General features: G+C 50.3%; 1 protein-coding gene across 3 annotated transcripts in view; it reads right to left on the reverse strand.

Annotated features, from left to right (window-relative positions):
• Nucleotides 1-10,854, reverse strand: part of LOC122367664 (serine/threonine-protein kinase OSR1-like) — a 34,956-nt gene extending 24,102 nt beyond the window's left edge. Inside the window, exons 1-2 of one of the 3 annotated variants that reach the window (XM_043341001.1) lie at nucleotides 10,713-10,854; nucleotides 10,033-10,119 (exon numbers count right to left, since the gene is read on the reverse strand). In XM_043341001.1, the coding sequence (XP_043196936.1) occupies nucleotides 10,033-10,119; nucleotides 10,713-10,723 (98 nt within the window). In that variant the 5' untranslated portion in view covers nucleotides 10,724-10,854. Of the gene's footprint in view, nucleotides 1-2,976; nucleotides 3,238-10,032; nucleotides 10,120-10,712 lie in introns of those variants that run through there. The other 2 variants (XM_043340982.1, XM_043340990.1) reach the window with 2 other exon arrangements.
• Between the last annotated feature and the right edge of the window lie 4,828 nt (nucleotides 10,855-15,682).

Here is a 15,682-nt window from a genome sequence, read left to right on the forward strand (position 1 = left end):
TCACCCTGTTCCTTTATGCCCATTTTTATAGTGGGCAAATCTCGACGACTAGGGGGGCAATTCTGTCGAGTGCGGGGGCATTTGCCCCCCCAGTTAACATGTTAAAATAGGCCCTGCAGGTGTCCTTGGCATTGACGATTTTTGTGTTATTGTCCCCAAAAATTAGCGTTATAGATATTATAAACAATTTTAAATTATAATTTGTCTTTATTTTACGATGACCTGCACTTTTTGAAAATGGGTAACCTCTGTCTGTGACCTTCTTGCCAGTTTTCAATAGTTATGACCGCATTTTCAGCTGCTTTCCGGAACACGAGTCTGCTGTCGTGAGAGGGTCGTTCAAAACGCCGTTAGTCTCGCATGGTTTCGTCCTTCAAAAATTTTAGCCACCGTTTTTATGAGATGATCATCATGTTGCACTCATCCTCGCCGACACTTAGACATGTGTCATTTCCGACTTAACCATTCCCATTACTCCTGAAACAGAGAGTTTCACAACATACCCGACTTTGCAACCTACATTTTCGTGCCTGACCCATGGTCAGAGGTGAACCCTTTTTGTGAGCTCATGAAGGGTCGAATGCACTTGAAAACAATAAGACTGCTTGAGGAAGGTTGTCACCAATGCCCATGCAAAATTTCGACTGTTAATTTCTTGTTGATTCAGAATTATTGACAAAAAAGCATGGCTGGTACCTGTGAACGAACTTTTGAGACACCCTGTATAACCACACAGCCAAGGAGCGGGGTCCGGTGGAATGCGATCGGTCCGGTCCCGCGGCTGAGGGCACATTCAGCCCTGCCTATACCAGGAGCTAGTGCGGTGCAGCGGGCACGGCACGTGACGGTCGGCCCACTGCCGACGGCTGTGTATTACCTTCTGGACCGGGCTGGGGCCCACGGTCCAGCGGGTGAACGGACAGGCAACCGATTTCGGAGAAGGGCCCGCCACAGAACCAACTTAATATAGGTACTTAACCGTGCTTCTTGCTCCTAAAAATGTTCACTCTACATGTCTTTTTAATTTTTTTTTCGCTCCTTTTTTGTTTACTCCTCTTTCCTAAAGTATAAAAGTTACAATATGACATGCGACTCTAACAGGCTGTTAGTAACAGCAGGTATCCCGTAAGCCATCGCGTAAATAACTAAGCAGACCACAAAATCAAGTTCTAGCTAAGTGTCACGTGCGAATCAGCTCTACATAGAGACCGGTAGGCGGTATGACTACCATCCTATAAAACATCGGTGTCGAGTGACCGGCGCCACGAGACTGTAAACTGTTTATGGCTGTGCAGCGGCGCTCCGCGCGTTCGGTGACTTTTTTAGCTCTCTGAAATATAAACAGAGACGAGTGATCATTTTGATGCATATGTAGACCTAGGCACCAGTGTCCAAGTAACCCGCAACCAGCACAGTTTGACATCTGGAGGTGACGAATAGCTAATGCGATTATAAAAATGATTGCTTGGCATCGATCCGATACGTTGTGAGTTGTGACTGTCTATGAGTCAGCCGTTCGATTAATTTCAAATTAGCCTTTATTACTTTAGGCTTAATGAATGCATCATTTGTTGCAATTACGGGCATTTCACTTTCAGTCACCATGCGAATGCTGTAAGTACTTACAGCTACGCTAATTAATAACCATAAACAGAGGCGGATCCAGCTCAGAGTTTGGGGGGGGGGGGCAAACCATAACAATTTATCGATTCTTTCCATGCATCGTCCAAAGGCGTAATGTTAAAATTATGCCGTTTGGGGGGGGGGGGGGCAAATACCCATTTGCCCCCCCCCCCTGGATCCGCCACTGACCATAAACAATCATACAGTCTTCCATTATTGGTAATGAGCAAGCCATGCTGTAACTTAAACGGCATTTGTTTTATTGAAATTTTAGTAGTGCTGACATGATGTAGTTAAAATAATTAAATGGCATGAACTCCTCCACAATACAGCACGTCTCCTACCCAAGCTATTTTTGTCAAATAAACATCACGAACACCATTAGATAGCAGCATACCACGGAACACTCTTGTAATTAGTATCAGAAGTGCAAAGTTTGGCCCACTGTAGGCAGCGTTATGCATCAATGCAAGTAGGGTATGGCCGATGAGTTGGATGGGGCGGACTTACACTGATATCCTAAGAAGGATACTGTTCAATGTGTTGAACCGTACTTTACATTTCTTATATCACGGCTAGCTACCTACAAAATGAATATTTCAAAGATTTAATGAATGAATATTCAGCAATATTTGATTGAGGCAGTCTGTTCCAAGATTTCTTGTAACGCCGGCATCTACATTGGTCCAAAGCAGGCAAAAGCCCTTGGCCGTCTGAAAGACTGAAATGCGAGTAAAAACACAACCCACTTCTTTGTCAACCCCGTGGCGCGGTAATAAATGAACAAATTTGTTCAGTTATTGGAGCGATGAAGAGAAGCGATGGAGAGAGGACAACTATTGTATTTATACAATAGTTGTCCTCTCTCCATCGCTTCTCTTTCATCGACAGCAATTTCGGATATTTTGTCAGAATAACCTTCAAGTTGCTGCACCACTTTCACAGTCCGAAAACGATGACAAACGCGATGCTTTTTCATAAAGTCGCACGCTAGGTGGAACCAGCAGGCAGACGACAGACGAGCATAGGGTAGGCAATAGTCAACAGGAACTGTCCTTGATGCTCTTGCAGTGCTCCACCACTGTAGGAAGTCGGCAGTATATCCGGCCTCTGAGACCGACTCCACCCTCGCTAAACGAGCAAGAGCCAACGCTGGACGTGTTGACTCTACACTCATGCAGCGGTGCGATGTTGGCTCAACACACACCGTCAAGCGTCCTACCGACGACACTTCCCTATAGGTTGAACGGTTCCTACGAGTACAGCCTGAGACCAAGTGCGTGACGATTAATTCCCCTCACCCTGGATGAACAGCGGACCTTGAGTGCGCCTGCGGCAGCTCGCAGACCTCACCTGGAGCCGATGCGCTGGTTGTAGTCGCAGTCGGTGGAGAGTGTGAGCGCGATGCGGCCGGCGCGTGCCAGCGAGGCCGCCACTCGGAAGCGCTCCTGGTCGCGCGACGGCTGCACTGACAGTCGCGGCGGGCGGCGGCGCACGCCGACCATGGCCGCGGCCGTGCACGTCCTTCACCTGGTCGGCGTACCCGAGCGGCGAGCCGAGCCGTCACCGGGCTGTCACAGAGGCGTGCCGGCCGGCGCCGCGGGCCGCAGACGTCTGCCGCGCCGCCTGCGGCTCCAGGCGCCGCGAGCACCCGCACCGGGTGCCCAGAACACCGCCCCCGGGAGCGCCGCGCCGCGCCACCGAAACTGTATACACTCACGGCTTTACCGAGTGACTCCTCAATGCTGGACTGCCACAGAAGGGCAAACAAGGACGCCGGGGGACTGCTCACCGACCGCTCACTGATGGTAACCAGGGACAATCTGTCCAGCAACAACTCGTCAAAATATTTCGAAAGACTGCTTTCAAGCTACGTATACCAGCGACTGGCGAGGGTTAAAAACTGGCAAATTTGGCGAGTGCAAAACGGAGACCGGCTGAAAGCAGGAGCCAAAGCACTGAGCATTCAGTCTGGGAAGTACCCGCATCGGTGCGGTGGATCCATCAAGCCCGACTGAGGAAGGGCTGCTAAATTTGAAAGTCACTGAACCAATTGACATCCTCATCCATCCCTCAGGTTAATTGGTTCGGTGACTCAAATTTAGCAGCCCTTCCTCGGTCGGGTTTGACATGGATCCACCGCACCGAAGCGCGGTACTTTCAAGACGGACTGTACTCCAGTCACCGGTGGCGACTGTCTTTTATGTGCTCTTTATTTGCTGCGTATCTATTTCTAAAAACTGCAGTTTCTAGAAGATTAGCCCTTAACGAATCATTCAACGAAATGTTGATTGTAGTTCAGACCGCTTGAGTCAGTTCAGCGCTTAATCGCAACAACTGACCTGCATGGTGCCCCATACTCTGAGTCGTTGATCACCCGCATACTTCGATGCATAGTCCTGAATCAAAGTGCAACGTTTATTTATTTATTTATTTTACATCGTGAGCAATTCCGTCAAAACAAGAGGCTATTACATGCTCGTGTCATCATATAGCAATGGACTGGGGAAACGAGACAACATAACGCACATAATTGACACATGCTAACAGGAACAACACTACATCATCGCAGAATGTAGCATCACATTCCATGGTTGACATGCTGGGGCTCACGCTGGTGTTCTAACAAGAACTTCCTGAGCGTGGGCTTAAAGACAGTCGGAGTTGACTCTCGCAATGTCTGTGGCAGCTCGTTATAGTCAGATACCGCCGAGTAGAGAAAGCGGCGCCTCCCAAACTCCGACCGTGGGAGTCACCAGCATGTCACTGCTACGGGTGTCTCTCCCGTGTACACTCCGTCTAATGGACAGGCTAGCCGACAGCGCCGTAGGCTCAGACGTGGCTAACATTTTGTGAATCGACACAAGTCGGTGATACATGTACAGTAGGTCTATTAAAAAAGTCCCCAGCACCAGTGGGCGCTGCCTTCGCTGAGCCGCACCCCCGTCTGCCTGTCCCATATCGCGCCGGGCTCAGGTCAGGTAGGGTCAGCGGGACCGCTCGGTCCGGCCCGCGGGCGGTGGACGGGCGGCCGGTAACGCTTTCCGCCAGCCACCTGTAGAATCCAACAAACGGGACGGCCACCGCTCAGCGCAGCGAAACCGGTGTTTAAGAATGGCAGTAGATGTTCATGGCCACAATGATTATAGATAGTCATTGTTAGCCTGTGCCCCACAGGAATGCCTAGACTCTAACGCCCTGTTGGAGGGGAAACGGGGATTGAGCATCATTCTTATAACTCAGCTTTGGGCATTTAAGTGGCATTCGAAGTAGCGTCAAAAGTAGCAAAAGAAGAAGAAAAATACTTCAGCGAATTTGAGATCGGGTCAGAACCAGAGGTCATGTCACCAGAGGTCATCGGTGGTAAAATTTTGCTTGGACAGGGTGCGTTGCGCGCACCGGTGCATTGGGTTTCCAATTTCCATGGAAACATCAACAGACTCGGAAGCTCGCAACGCTAGCGTGGAGCCGAATTCATATCAACCGCCGCAACAATGCAGCAGCGCAGCGCAGCGTGCTGCAGCGTGGGGCCGTGAAACATCGCCCAGGCCCCCTGTCTCCCCCTAATTCCTGTCATCCTTCCCACTCTGAAATCGACCGAGCCTAGCCTAACACAAGAATCATCTCGTTTACCGCTATGTCTTAATAATATTGTCGGATTTAATTAAGGTGAACGGCTTAGCACGTAAATAACAGCAACTGCCACCATCGGTATTATGAGAAAACCAACTGCTTTTCCACAAACACTTAAAAGTTTTTAGCTTAAAACTTACTCGAAATTAATTTTACAAGCCTCGTGTTCCTCTTATCAAAACGCTTCGAATGAATCAAAAGTTAACCTTTAAAGGTCATTTGAAAAATTTGGCATATGTTCAAAGACATGACCTGACCAGAAATGGCCACATGATGCATAGCAGGATATTAGATCCGCATCGTGGAACTTTACAAACACTTCAGATGATTTCATAACTTAAGCATGTCTATCAAAAATAATTATTACATGGCTCATATGTAGGCTGGTTGTGTGATCATGCTTACGAGTATGAACGCAACTGATAATTTTCTGTTGGCCACAATTTCTATATTTAATTTATCCTCCAGGATTTCATATGTTTATTAATGACACCTTGACGACATCGAGAAAAAAATGCTTAGGAGATTTAACAGCCTGAGATACATTCAGTATAAGGAAGGGTCAAGGGTGCTAGATTCCTTCCGTCCTCGCTATCCTCAGGAAAAAAAAAACAATCCGCATCGCCCCTAGTCTTCATGCTTTCCTCTTTGGACTGGAGGTCATCCCACCAGCCAACCTGTAGTTGATATCGGATCAATTCCAATTTCCAGAACAAATAATCCTCTTCGTGGTGACGGTTTGGGAGACGGCTGGACCGTCCCGACAGGGCAATCGTCCCACGGGAACAGTCTCGCTTCCGCAGATCACTGTCGCTGGCTCGCACAACCTAATTACTACACCAGAGCATAGTTATGTCATAGCTCTGCAAGGGCCTTTTCAGACCGAAAAAGATGGCTCCCAGCAAAACAAACAATTTTCTCATTTAGTATTGTATCTCATCAAACACCACATGTTTTCAGAGTGTTTATTATGCGTTCCGTCCAAAAAAGCGCAGTTCAATTTTCTCCCATTGACTTGAACGATCTCAAAATGGACCCGGCCTTTCTGTCAACAATGTCAAACTTGCAAAGTAAACGCTTCAAATACATAGGTATAGAGTTGCCCATTGAAATCGCTGAAAGTTCTAAGGCGATCGGTTAGTCGGTGTATTTAGATTGATGAGCACAGGAACTTTCCTTGAGGTAAGGTCACTTGACGTGACCTGGTGTCATGACCTTGAATTGAAAGACTTGGACACACTATCCCGGCCAAGCACTATCCCGGCCAAATAGTGAGTGAGAAGGGAGCGATCCCCCAACCCCATGTTTAGCTCCTATAATTGAGCTAGCTGCTAGAGCCTCGCGGAAAAAAAACGAGCGTTTGCTTCGTTACGTGACGCAGCGACTGGTACCCCATTTTGAAATATCAGTGACCTCTTAGGGCAGGTCAAGGGCCCCAAGGCATTCGATCGGTTTTTGGTAAATAACCACAAAAATTGTCGCATTATCGTCCTTTCGATACAGTCGTGTTTTCTGTTCTCAGACGCGTCGATTTACATGTTTTTTTTTGTTTAGGTGAAACAATTTAGGATGTTTACCTGAGGTCAATGTCATGTTAGGGCAACACAGGTCACGAAGCTGTTGAAAGGAGGACATGTTGCATAACATTTGATTCGGCAAGTCTTGCAAAGTCCATTGATGGCTGTCCCGACTGGCTAGCTCATTTTGATCGGGAGTTATTGACGAAACACTCCTATCACCCTAGTGACGTCATAAATGACGTCACGCAAGGTGAACAATGCAAAAGTGAAGCATTAGACCTTGCCAAGAATGTATGAAGTCACGATTTGAAGTGCTTGAGAGTTGAGGTATAATTTTAGATCATTTCCGACTCCAAGATTAACAGTTTCCATATTTCCCCATTATGCTTATATGGCACTAAGTGCATTGCGGATTTGCATCATTTTATAACCGACAACCGTGCAGAGGTTTACTTAAGACGCCATGGTTAAGTGACCTGACCTGAAAACGTGGTTGATGTCAAATGATCCGGCTTGAATCAAATGCAAGGCATATGAAATGTCAGCCTTCTATTATCAGTGTGCTTTGAGCTACCGCAAAAAAATACATGGTGGCGGCATTCACCCCTTCTTCTCGGCCGGCGAGGGCTAAACCTCGCTTCGAATTATTGCAGATAATGATGGGACCGAAAACAAAGCATTTATCTGTGTCTAGAACGGCCGCTGACTTGTTGGACAAGATCCCCAGTCTTGATTTGCTAGATGGGAATAAAATACTCGGTATGTGATACATATATGTAGTATATACCCCTCGATTTACCCTCGCGCTAAGTCTATTTTAATCATCACTATCGCTTTTTTATCCGATATGATATCGCCGCTAAACGGGTTGTTTTGTTTGCTTGCTTGCGTTGAATGGTCATTACGGATTATTGAATGATTGTGATAAAATAGGAATGGGGCGAGGGAGGATATGCACTGTGTCTGCAGGTGTTTAATTTAGATCACAAAGGCATCATTTCCGGCATAGTGCAGAGTCACTATCTTCCCCCTCCTCTGCACTGCGGCATCTCTGCGCCCCACACACGGCGTCCTCACTCCACGGCCGGCCGCCGCCAACTGACCCACTCGCCGGGCGCCGCGACCTGACCCGTGTCGCTGCCGCGGCCTGCGCAATAGAGTCGGGGCTGGCATCCGGGGGTTCGGCCGGCCGGCCGCCTCTGGAGCGGGGGACTTTTTTTGTAGACCTACTGTACATGCTATCAGCATGAAGCCAGCCACGTTCATTGATGACGTCACTCACGCGATCGAATTTTTTTCGTCCAGAGACGACACGCGCGGCGAACCGAATCACCTTCTGAAGTCGACCGCGTTGAGTCGCATTGCTTGCCCCATAAACAGATAGGCAGTACCGGATGACGGAGAACACCAGGCCTTGTACCATGGTGGCCATCACCGACTGTGGCAGACTGTGTCTGCTGTGGCTCAGTCCACACAAAGTGCCGGTACACCGCCGTATGACGTCGTTTGTGTGCGTGACAAATGTCATGTCCCTTTCAAACCACACACCGAGGTTTTTGACGGCGTCTGAGCAGGTGATGGTTGAGCCGGCGAATTTGATGCTGACTGATGGAATGCGACGGGTCATTTCTCGTGAGCCGAGCACGATGAACTGGGTCTTCGCTGCGTTGATTTTTAGACCATTTTTGCTGTACCAGTTGTGTGCTACAGACAGGGCCTCTTCGAGCGATCCGACAAGCTGGGCCAGCTCACTCGGCTGTCCCGTGACAAACAGCTGGACGTCGTCGGCGTAGGCGATCATCTCCGTTGGGGCGTTGGGCCGCCGTCCACGTGCAGTGGCAGATCGTTGGAGTAGATGTTGTAGAGCAATGGCCCGAGGGCGGATCCTTGATAGGTGCCAATCGGGTTCATGAGAGGACTGGAGAGCGTGCGGTCAATAGATGTCCCTGTTGACTGCACCTGCACGCGCTGGTAATGATCAGCCAGGTAGCTTTGAAACCAGCGCGTGTCGACGCCGTATAGCTCCAGCTTGCGTAAAAGCGAGTGGTGCGGGATGGAGTCAAAACAGCGAGAACAGTCCAGCAGACACAATAGAGTGACTTCACGCCGGTCCATAGAACGAAAAACATGATCGGTGAGGGTGAGCAGCGCGGTGTCCGTTGAATGGTTGCTTCTAAAGCCATGCTGATTCGCGGAAAACAAATGGTGAGAACAAAAATAGGCGTTCAACTGTTCGAACACGACTCGCTCTGTGATCTTCCCTATAGTCGGAAGAATGGATATCGGTCTATAGCGGCTGAAGTCATCAGCTTTGGAAGCCTTTGGAATAGGGTGCACGATAGTGAGTTTCCAAGACTCTGGAACGGCATGTGATGTGATGCTGGAGTTAACAATATGTGTCAACACATGGTACAGTAACGTGCAACGTGAATGTGTGCCGCTAGGCGAGGCGAATACGAAAACGATGCATAGCCGTCAAGGACAACCGCAAAACTGAACCGGTTCGACCGAAATAGCACGGTAACTATGTAGAAAGTACGCTAGGTTCGTCGGCCCGTGATTCGATTCACGTCAGTCGCAAGCGTTGAGGCCCTTTGGGTGTACCGGAACGTGCAGCGAATAGCGATATTTGTACAATGTAGGTACATCTGAGTGTTGCTTCCCTAGATATGGCCTAGGTTGTATCATTGTTTTGTAAAATAATGAGAAAAGAAGGGGTGAAAGAACGTTGCATGATCGGTGTTTTCAATTCGATAGAATATATGGGGTTACATAACAAATCGATGCGAAGAATAACGAATGTATCCTTTTTCGTCGTAATTGCCACTATCGAGACACCATTAAGTATCAGGTCTTCTAGTCTTTCATAACTATGGCAGAAATCATACGATAGCACGCAAAATCGACCAGCTAACTAGGTATATTGCGGTAGCATGAACCCCTCAGTTATAATGACTAATGAGTTGGCAGTGTTATGCGCCGATTAATTATGAGTCCACGAGTCGTCGTGGCTCGTGCTGATATGGTGCGGCGCCCTCATCCCCAACGGCCACCATGCACCCTCTCCGAATAGCGGTAAGCTGCAGAGGGTGCCCGAAGCCGCTGGTATACTTGTTAATTACCGTTAAGCCCACCCAGGTGTATTACACGCTTCAAAGCCACGGGTTAATCCGTTTGTCGCCCTCGGCACACAGGTTCGTCCGATGGAACGTCCCGTGCAATACCCAGGGACAAATATTCACATTGTGTGACTAACCTGAGGGTCTCGATGAGAAAATCACGAGACTCTTTTCTGCGAAATGAGCCGGAAGACCCGGCTGCCAGCATAGCGGTGGACACCTTTCTGAAAATTGACAAAACGAGATCAAAATCGAGAACACTGCTGCTGCTGCTGCTGCTGCTGCCTGCTACCTGCTGCTGACTAAACTATTGGGAGCTGGTTTGTTTTAATCGTGTCATATTTGACAGCAATCACGCGGGGAGTCAAGTTATACAAGGTCCTCGAGTACACAAAATTATACCTAACAGTCAACTCGACGACAAAGATTACCATACAACATAGCCAGAAACATGCTTATCGCGATTATCTGGATTGCAAAACGAAAAATATGCCACGCCGTATGCCATCGGTAAGCATCAAAGCATGGTAGACGCTGGGAACGAATAATCAAAAGCTAAAAGGGATACGCAGCAGATATGGATTGTTAGGTTTACCCTCTTCTCTCGAGTAGGCATTTGACCCTATCTTGCCAAAAGCGATATATTTTTACTTGAAAACATTAATCAATGATACACTTATAACTTTAACGCATCGTTATTCGTACTTCAATATCACGAGGGAGGGAAAGCGTAAAAATACACATCTCACTCTCGACACACTAAACAAGCACAATGGAAGCAGGTCGTTAGGATGCCTGCTCTGGCCAACAAGCTCACCTTTGCATCATGTTGCAGACGTTGGGTTCCACTCAGTTCCAGACGCTGTCGCCCCCACCACCCCTCGCGTCCCTCGCGTATGCCGGTCACCTGTGGAGCCCCTCACACGCACTCCGAACCGAGCGGTGTCTCGTCACCAGGTGCGCGGCTCCCGAGCACGGGCGCGCCCCACACGACATCGGCTGATAGTGGACAGATAGTGGTCACGGTGGTCAGTCGGCCGCCGCTGACCGGCCCTCCTCCCCGCCGGGTACACATCGACACCCTGCACCGCGCGGCGGTGACCGACAGCCGGCTGACGAGCGGTGTTGCAAAACAGATCGGTTGCGAGATGATAAGATAAGATGATTGAGCGTGGTCAACGCCCTTATGACTTAAATGGCGAAGGCGAAGGTTAGATGAGAGATCATTGCAAACACTGTGGTCGTTGCGCGGGTCACAATAACATCTACCCACACGGACAGGATATATCAGGTAGATGACTGCAGTATGTTTACCACATGCAAATAGCTAGACACACACACCACAGCCGTCCTGCTCAGCGAATTCCCTGGCGTATAACGTGACAAACGGCAAGGTTCAGTGATCATTAGGACATTTTCCGTCTGGCACAAATGTTCGAAAGTTGCGGAACGCAAATACTGAGCCACAGTGTTTATGGAAGTGCTAACAGTTGCCAGACTTTCACATGTCAAGGAAGCGACTTCTGTCTCCTACATTCGTAACATTATTTTCTTACCCAGTTGATTATGTGGAAAACAAATTATGCACTTGTTGGTGAGCAAGAAGGCCATCACAGCATTAGTTTTCCTCAAATAATTTCCAATTATATTTGAAAGGACCTCTGACCCCATCACATGTCAAATCAGTCAAGGGACGGAATCTAACATAGCCTATTGTAGCCTTCGCCAGAGGTTACATCCCTGACGAAGATGCTTGTGTAGATACTAGATAGTGTTAAAAATTCCTTTCACGCATAAGAGTATCTTGGCGGTAGATCTCGAGTTCTCAAGAGGCTGATTATCCTGGGTACAGGAGGGCATTTTATAAACCACGTCATGCCACATTTCTCGGAACCGTTGATTTTGATCGATCTGATTGCGAGTTGCCTCTGGCAGGATCCATATTGGGGGTCAACCATTCTCAACACGGGTCAATCATTCTCAGCACGGGTCAATCATTCTCAGCACGGGTCAATCATTCTCAACATGAGGTCTAACTGCTACTGCCGGTCTTCCTCAATAAGGCAGCTATGCAAAATGTTTTTTTCTTCTTCAAAGTTTTCCATTTTCCCGTAAATGAAGATGTGTAAATAAATGCAAAAAGTTCATATTTACGAAGAGCTGAAGCCTTGTAGAGAACTTCTTATAGCCATTTTAAAAGATTCAGTGATCAGGCATAAATGACCTCCAGATGCTAAAAACAGGCCAGTGGCGCAGCCAGGATTTCATTTCGGGGGGGTCATCGCCTCCAAAGCGGGCCCCCTAGTGTGCGGGCCCCCCACCCATTTTTCAGAATCTCTCCATATTTTATACACACTCTGCTGGGCGGGCCCCCTTTATCTGCACGATAACCCTTGAGCGAGTTTGAATCGGAAAGTTTTGATAGAACAAAAGCTCGGTAATCACCCGGTGTGTCATCAATGGGTTAATTTCCACGCAAATTGACCACGACAGAAATATAGGTAGGTACTGTTACTATGAAGTATGAATTTGTATCTTTCGAGGCCAAAATGTACGCCTTCCTTAATATGCATAGCATATATGCAAACGGAGCTGTTACCTGCTTCTGTCGGACAATATATGATATAGATATATGTACTTTTTAGTCCCATGTGCCTGTCATAAAGTCATCTATTGGCTGCTGTAGTACCTAGATGGTGTCATTATTCTTCTTCATTACGTGAATTCGCTCACAAGAAATTTTAACGCGCTCATATGGGACATTTATTGCCTTTGGCCGGGTTTGTTGTGGTGTGGTAATGTGGTGATGTAGATTCTGTCTGTTACCGAGGTTCCGGCATGGTGTTACTCCATGGTGTTACTTAGCGCAGGGTGCAGGCCTGCAGACTGTTGCACCTAGCGCGCTGAAATTTGCGCAACTTATAGAACAAGGATTGACAACGTGCCTTCTAGGGGTCTCAGTTCGATCGGGACGATAGTGAGCACATGGCGCGTGCCCAAAAAGTGCAAAGTCGCGTCATATGCTTTACGTGTATAAGTCGGCTTGCAAAATCGGGCGAAAATGGTTAAATTTGCCCGACACGGGTCCGGTCCCCGTGCAATATCTCGGTAACCGTGGATCCGATCGGCACGGGGGGAAGTGGGAACACAGTACCTATCGTGTAGTGAATCGAACGGGCTGCGGAATGATGTGCGATGCAGGGAATGGCACGCGCCACGTGCACCTGTGAGGCACTTTTGCCTAAAAATTGACGTTTCAGACGGATTTTGGATCTTATACCATTTTCGGGTGACTGTCAGACGGGGCGAACTCAAACAACACCTATAGGCAAGAGAAATGTACCGCCTCTCATGAAAAAAATGTGAAAAGCTAATTGATCAAAAACAAGGTGGAACAAAGGCTGCAGAACATAGTATTTGTCCATGATGTGCCACTTGCTTAATTGCATGGGTTTTGCTGCATAACCTGATACGAAAATGGCATCGTTGGAAAGAGCATTAAATTTTGTCCAAGATCTAATCATCGCTTTTGCAAGACGAGCAACAGCATTTAAAAAGATAAATGTTTCAAACCTCTACATGGCAATTCATCGCTAGCTTTCATTTTTCAATAACCTACGTCAACCTTTGTTATAAAATACACTTGACATGTTCTATTGTAGAACGCACGCTTATCTGACACGGGCACCTTGATGCGATGGATATTTTTCCCAAACCAAAATGTTTAACCGTCAAAAAGCAATCGACCGAAATGGATACATAGCTCACGGAGACAAGACCAACCAAACGCCTACCGATAAAAAATACCCCTTATCCGCGTTGCGGAGCAAGCGGGTCACCCTAGCGGCCCAATCCACCCGGGGGCCTGGGACCCATCCACACGGGCCCGGGCCCCGTCCACCTGAGGGCCCGGGTCCCGTTCTCCCAGGGGTCCGGGCCCCGTTCTCCCGGGGGCCCGGGCTCCGTCCACCTGGGGCTCCGGGGCCCATCCACCAGGGGCCCGGGCCCCGTTCTCCCGGGGCCGGCGGGTCCAATCCACCCGGGGGCCCGGGCCCCGGGGCTCCATCCACTCGGGGCCCGGGCCCGTTCTCCCGGGCCCGGGTCAACCCACCGGGGCCCGGGCTCAATCCACCCGGGGGCCCGGGCTCCGTCTACCCGGGGCCCGGGCCCCGTTCTCCCGAAGGCCCGGGCCCCATTCTCCCGGGGGCCGGGCTCCATCCACCCGGGGCTTGGGCCCGTTCCCCCGGGGGCCCGGGCTCCATCCACCCGGGGGCCCGGGACCCATCTACCCGTGGGCTCGGGCCCCATCTACCCGGGGGCCCGGGCCCCGTTCTCCCGGGGGGCTGGGCTCCATCCACCCGGGGCTTGGGCCCGTTCCCCCGGGGGCCCGGGCCCATCCACGGGGGGCCCGGGCTCCATCCATCCGGGGGCCCGGGCCCCAACTTCCCGGGGCCCGGGCCCCCGTCCACCTGAGGGCCAGGGTCCCGTTCTCCCAGGGGTCCGGGCCCCGTTCTCCCGGGCTCCGTCCACCCGGGGCCCGGGCCCCGTTCTCCCAGGGACCCGGGCCCCGTTCTCCCGGGGCTCGGGTCCAATCCAACCGGGGGCCCGGGCCCGGGCCCATCCACCGGGGGCCCGGGCTCAATCCACTCGGGGGCCCGGGCTCCGTCCAACCGGGGCCCGGGCCCTGTTCTCCCGGGGAGTCGGGCTCCATCCACCCGGGGCCCGGGCCCGGGCCCATCCACCGGGGGCCCGGGCTCAATCCACCCGGGGCCCGGGCCCCATCTGCCCGGGAGCCCGGACCCCATCTACCCGGGGTCCGGGCCCCATCTACCCGGAGCCCGGGCCCCTTGCACCTGGGGCCCATGGACCATCACCCGTGGTGTCCCAGTAGGCATTTCTCGAAGCGGGCTCGTCCGATTAGATTAGGACCTCTCTCCTCCCTCCCTCCCTCTCTCTCTCTCTCTCTCTCTCTCTCTCTCTCTCTCTCTCTCTCTCTCTCTCTCTCTCTCTCTCTCTCTCTCTCTCTCTCTCTCTCTCTCTCTCTCTCTCTCTCTTTCGCTATCCCAGAGCGGGCCCCTGACAGAAATTTCGGGGGGGTCAGCTGACCCTCTGACCCCCCCCCTGGCTGCGCCACTGAAACAGGCTCACAGCAATATGTAGTTTGAATCTAACTCTTTATCTATCTCTTTATCTTATTCATTGAAAATATTTGTGTTGTCCTGGATCTGCACTGCAAACTTTTCGCAAGGTATATCCATGCCCCGTCCATCCCCGGCGACTCTGCCTCCCCGGGCCGCGGCTTCAGCACTGCGGCGCACCGACCGGCCTCGGCGGGCCGTGATCCAGTTCGACAGTGGGCCATAAGTTGGGTCCCGCCCAGATTGGAGACGATATTTTGCACGTCGCATGTTCATAGAATGATTCGGACGCAGCTGGCGGGGCGTAACTCAGCGGCCGGGCAGCCACCGAGGAGCCGCCGCGCTGGAAATAGCCGCCAGGCGAGGGAGGAGCGAGACCGGCAGCGGTTCTGATGGGGTACAATGGCATTGGGGTGGGATGGGAATGGACACTTATAGAGGAATGAGCAAATGGTTTTCCGTTGACCATCCGCACGATAACGAATTAAAGTAAATAATACGCAATCGTTATAAAGCCGCTGGGTTACCGACATAGTGATGCGCTTGTCGCTGTCATTGCTCACTCTTTCGACAACAGCGACATTTTTTTCGACAGACGATGGTTTTGTGACCTTGTGTATTTCATTAAACAAAAAAAAAAAAAAAAACA

Source organism: Amphibalanus amphitrite, unplaced genomic scaffold (genome assembly GCF_019059575.1).
Source record: "Amphibalanus amphitrite isolate SeventyFive unplaced genomic scaffold, NRLGWU_Aamphi_draft 000031F_arrow, whole genome shotgun sequence".
NCBI lineage: Eukaryota > Metazoa > Arthropoda > Thecostraca > Balanomorpha > Balanidae > Amphibalanus > Amphibalanus amphitrite.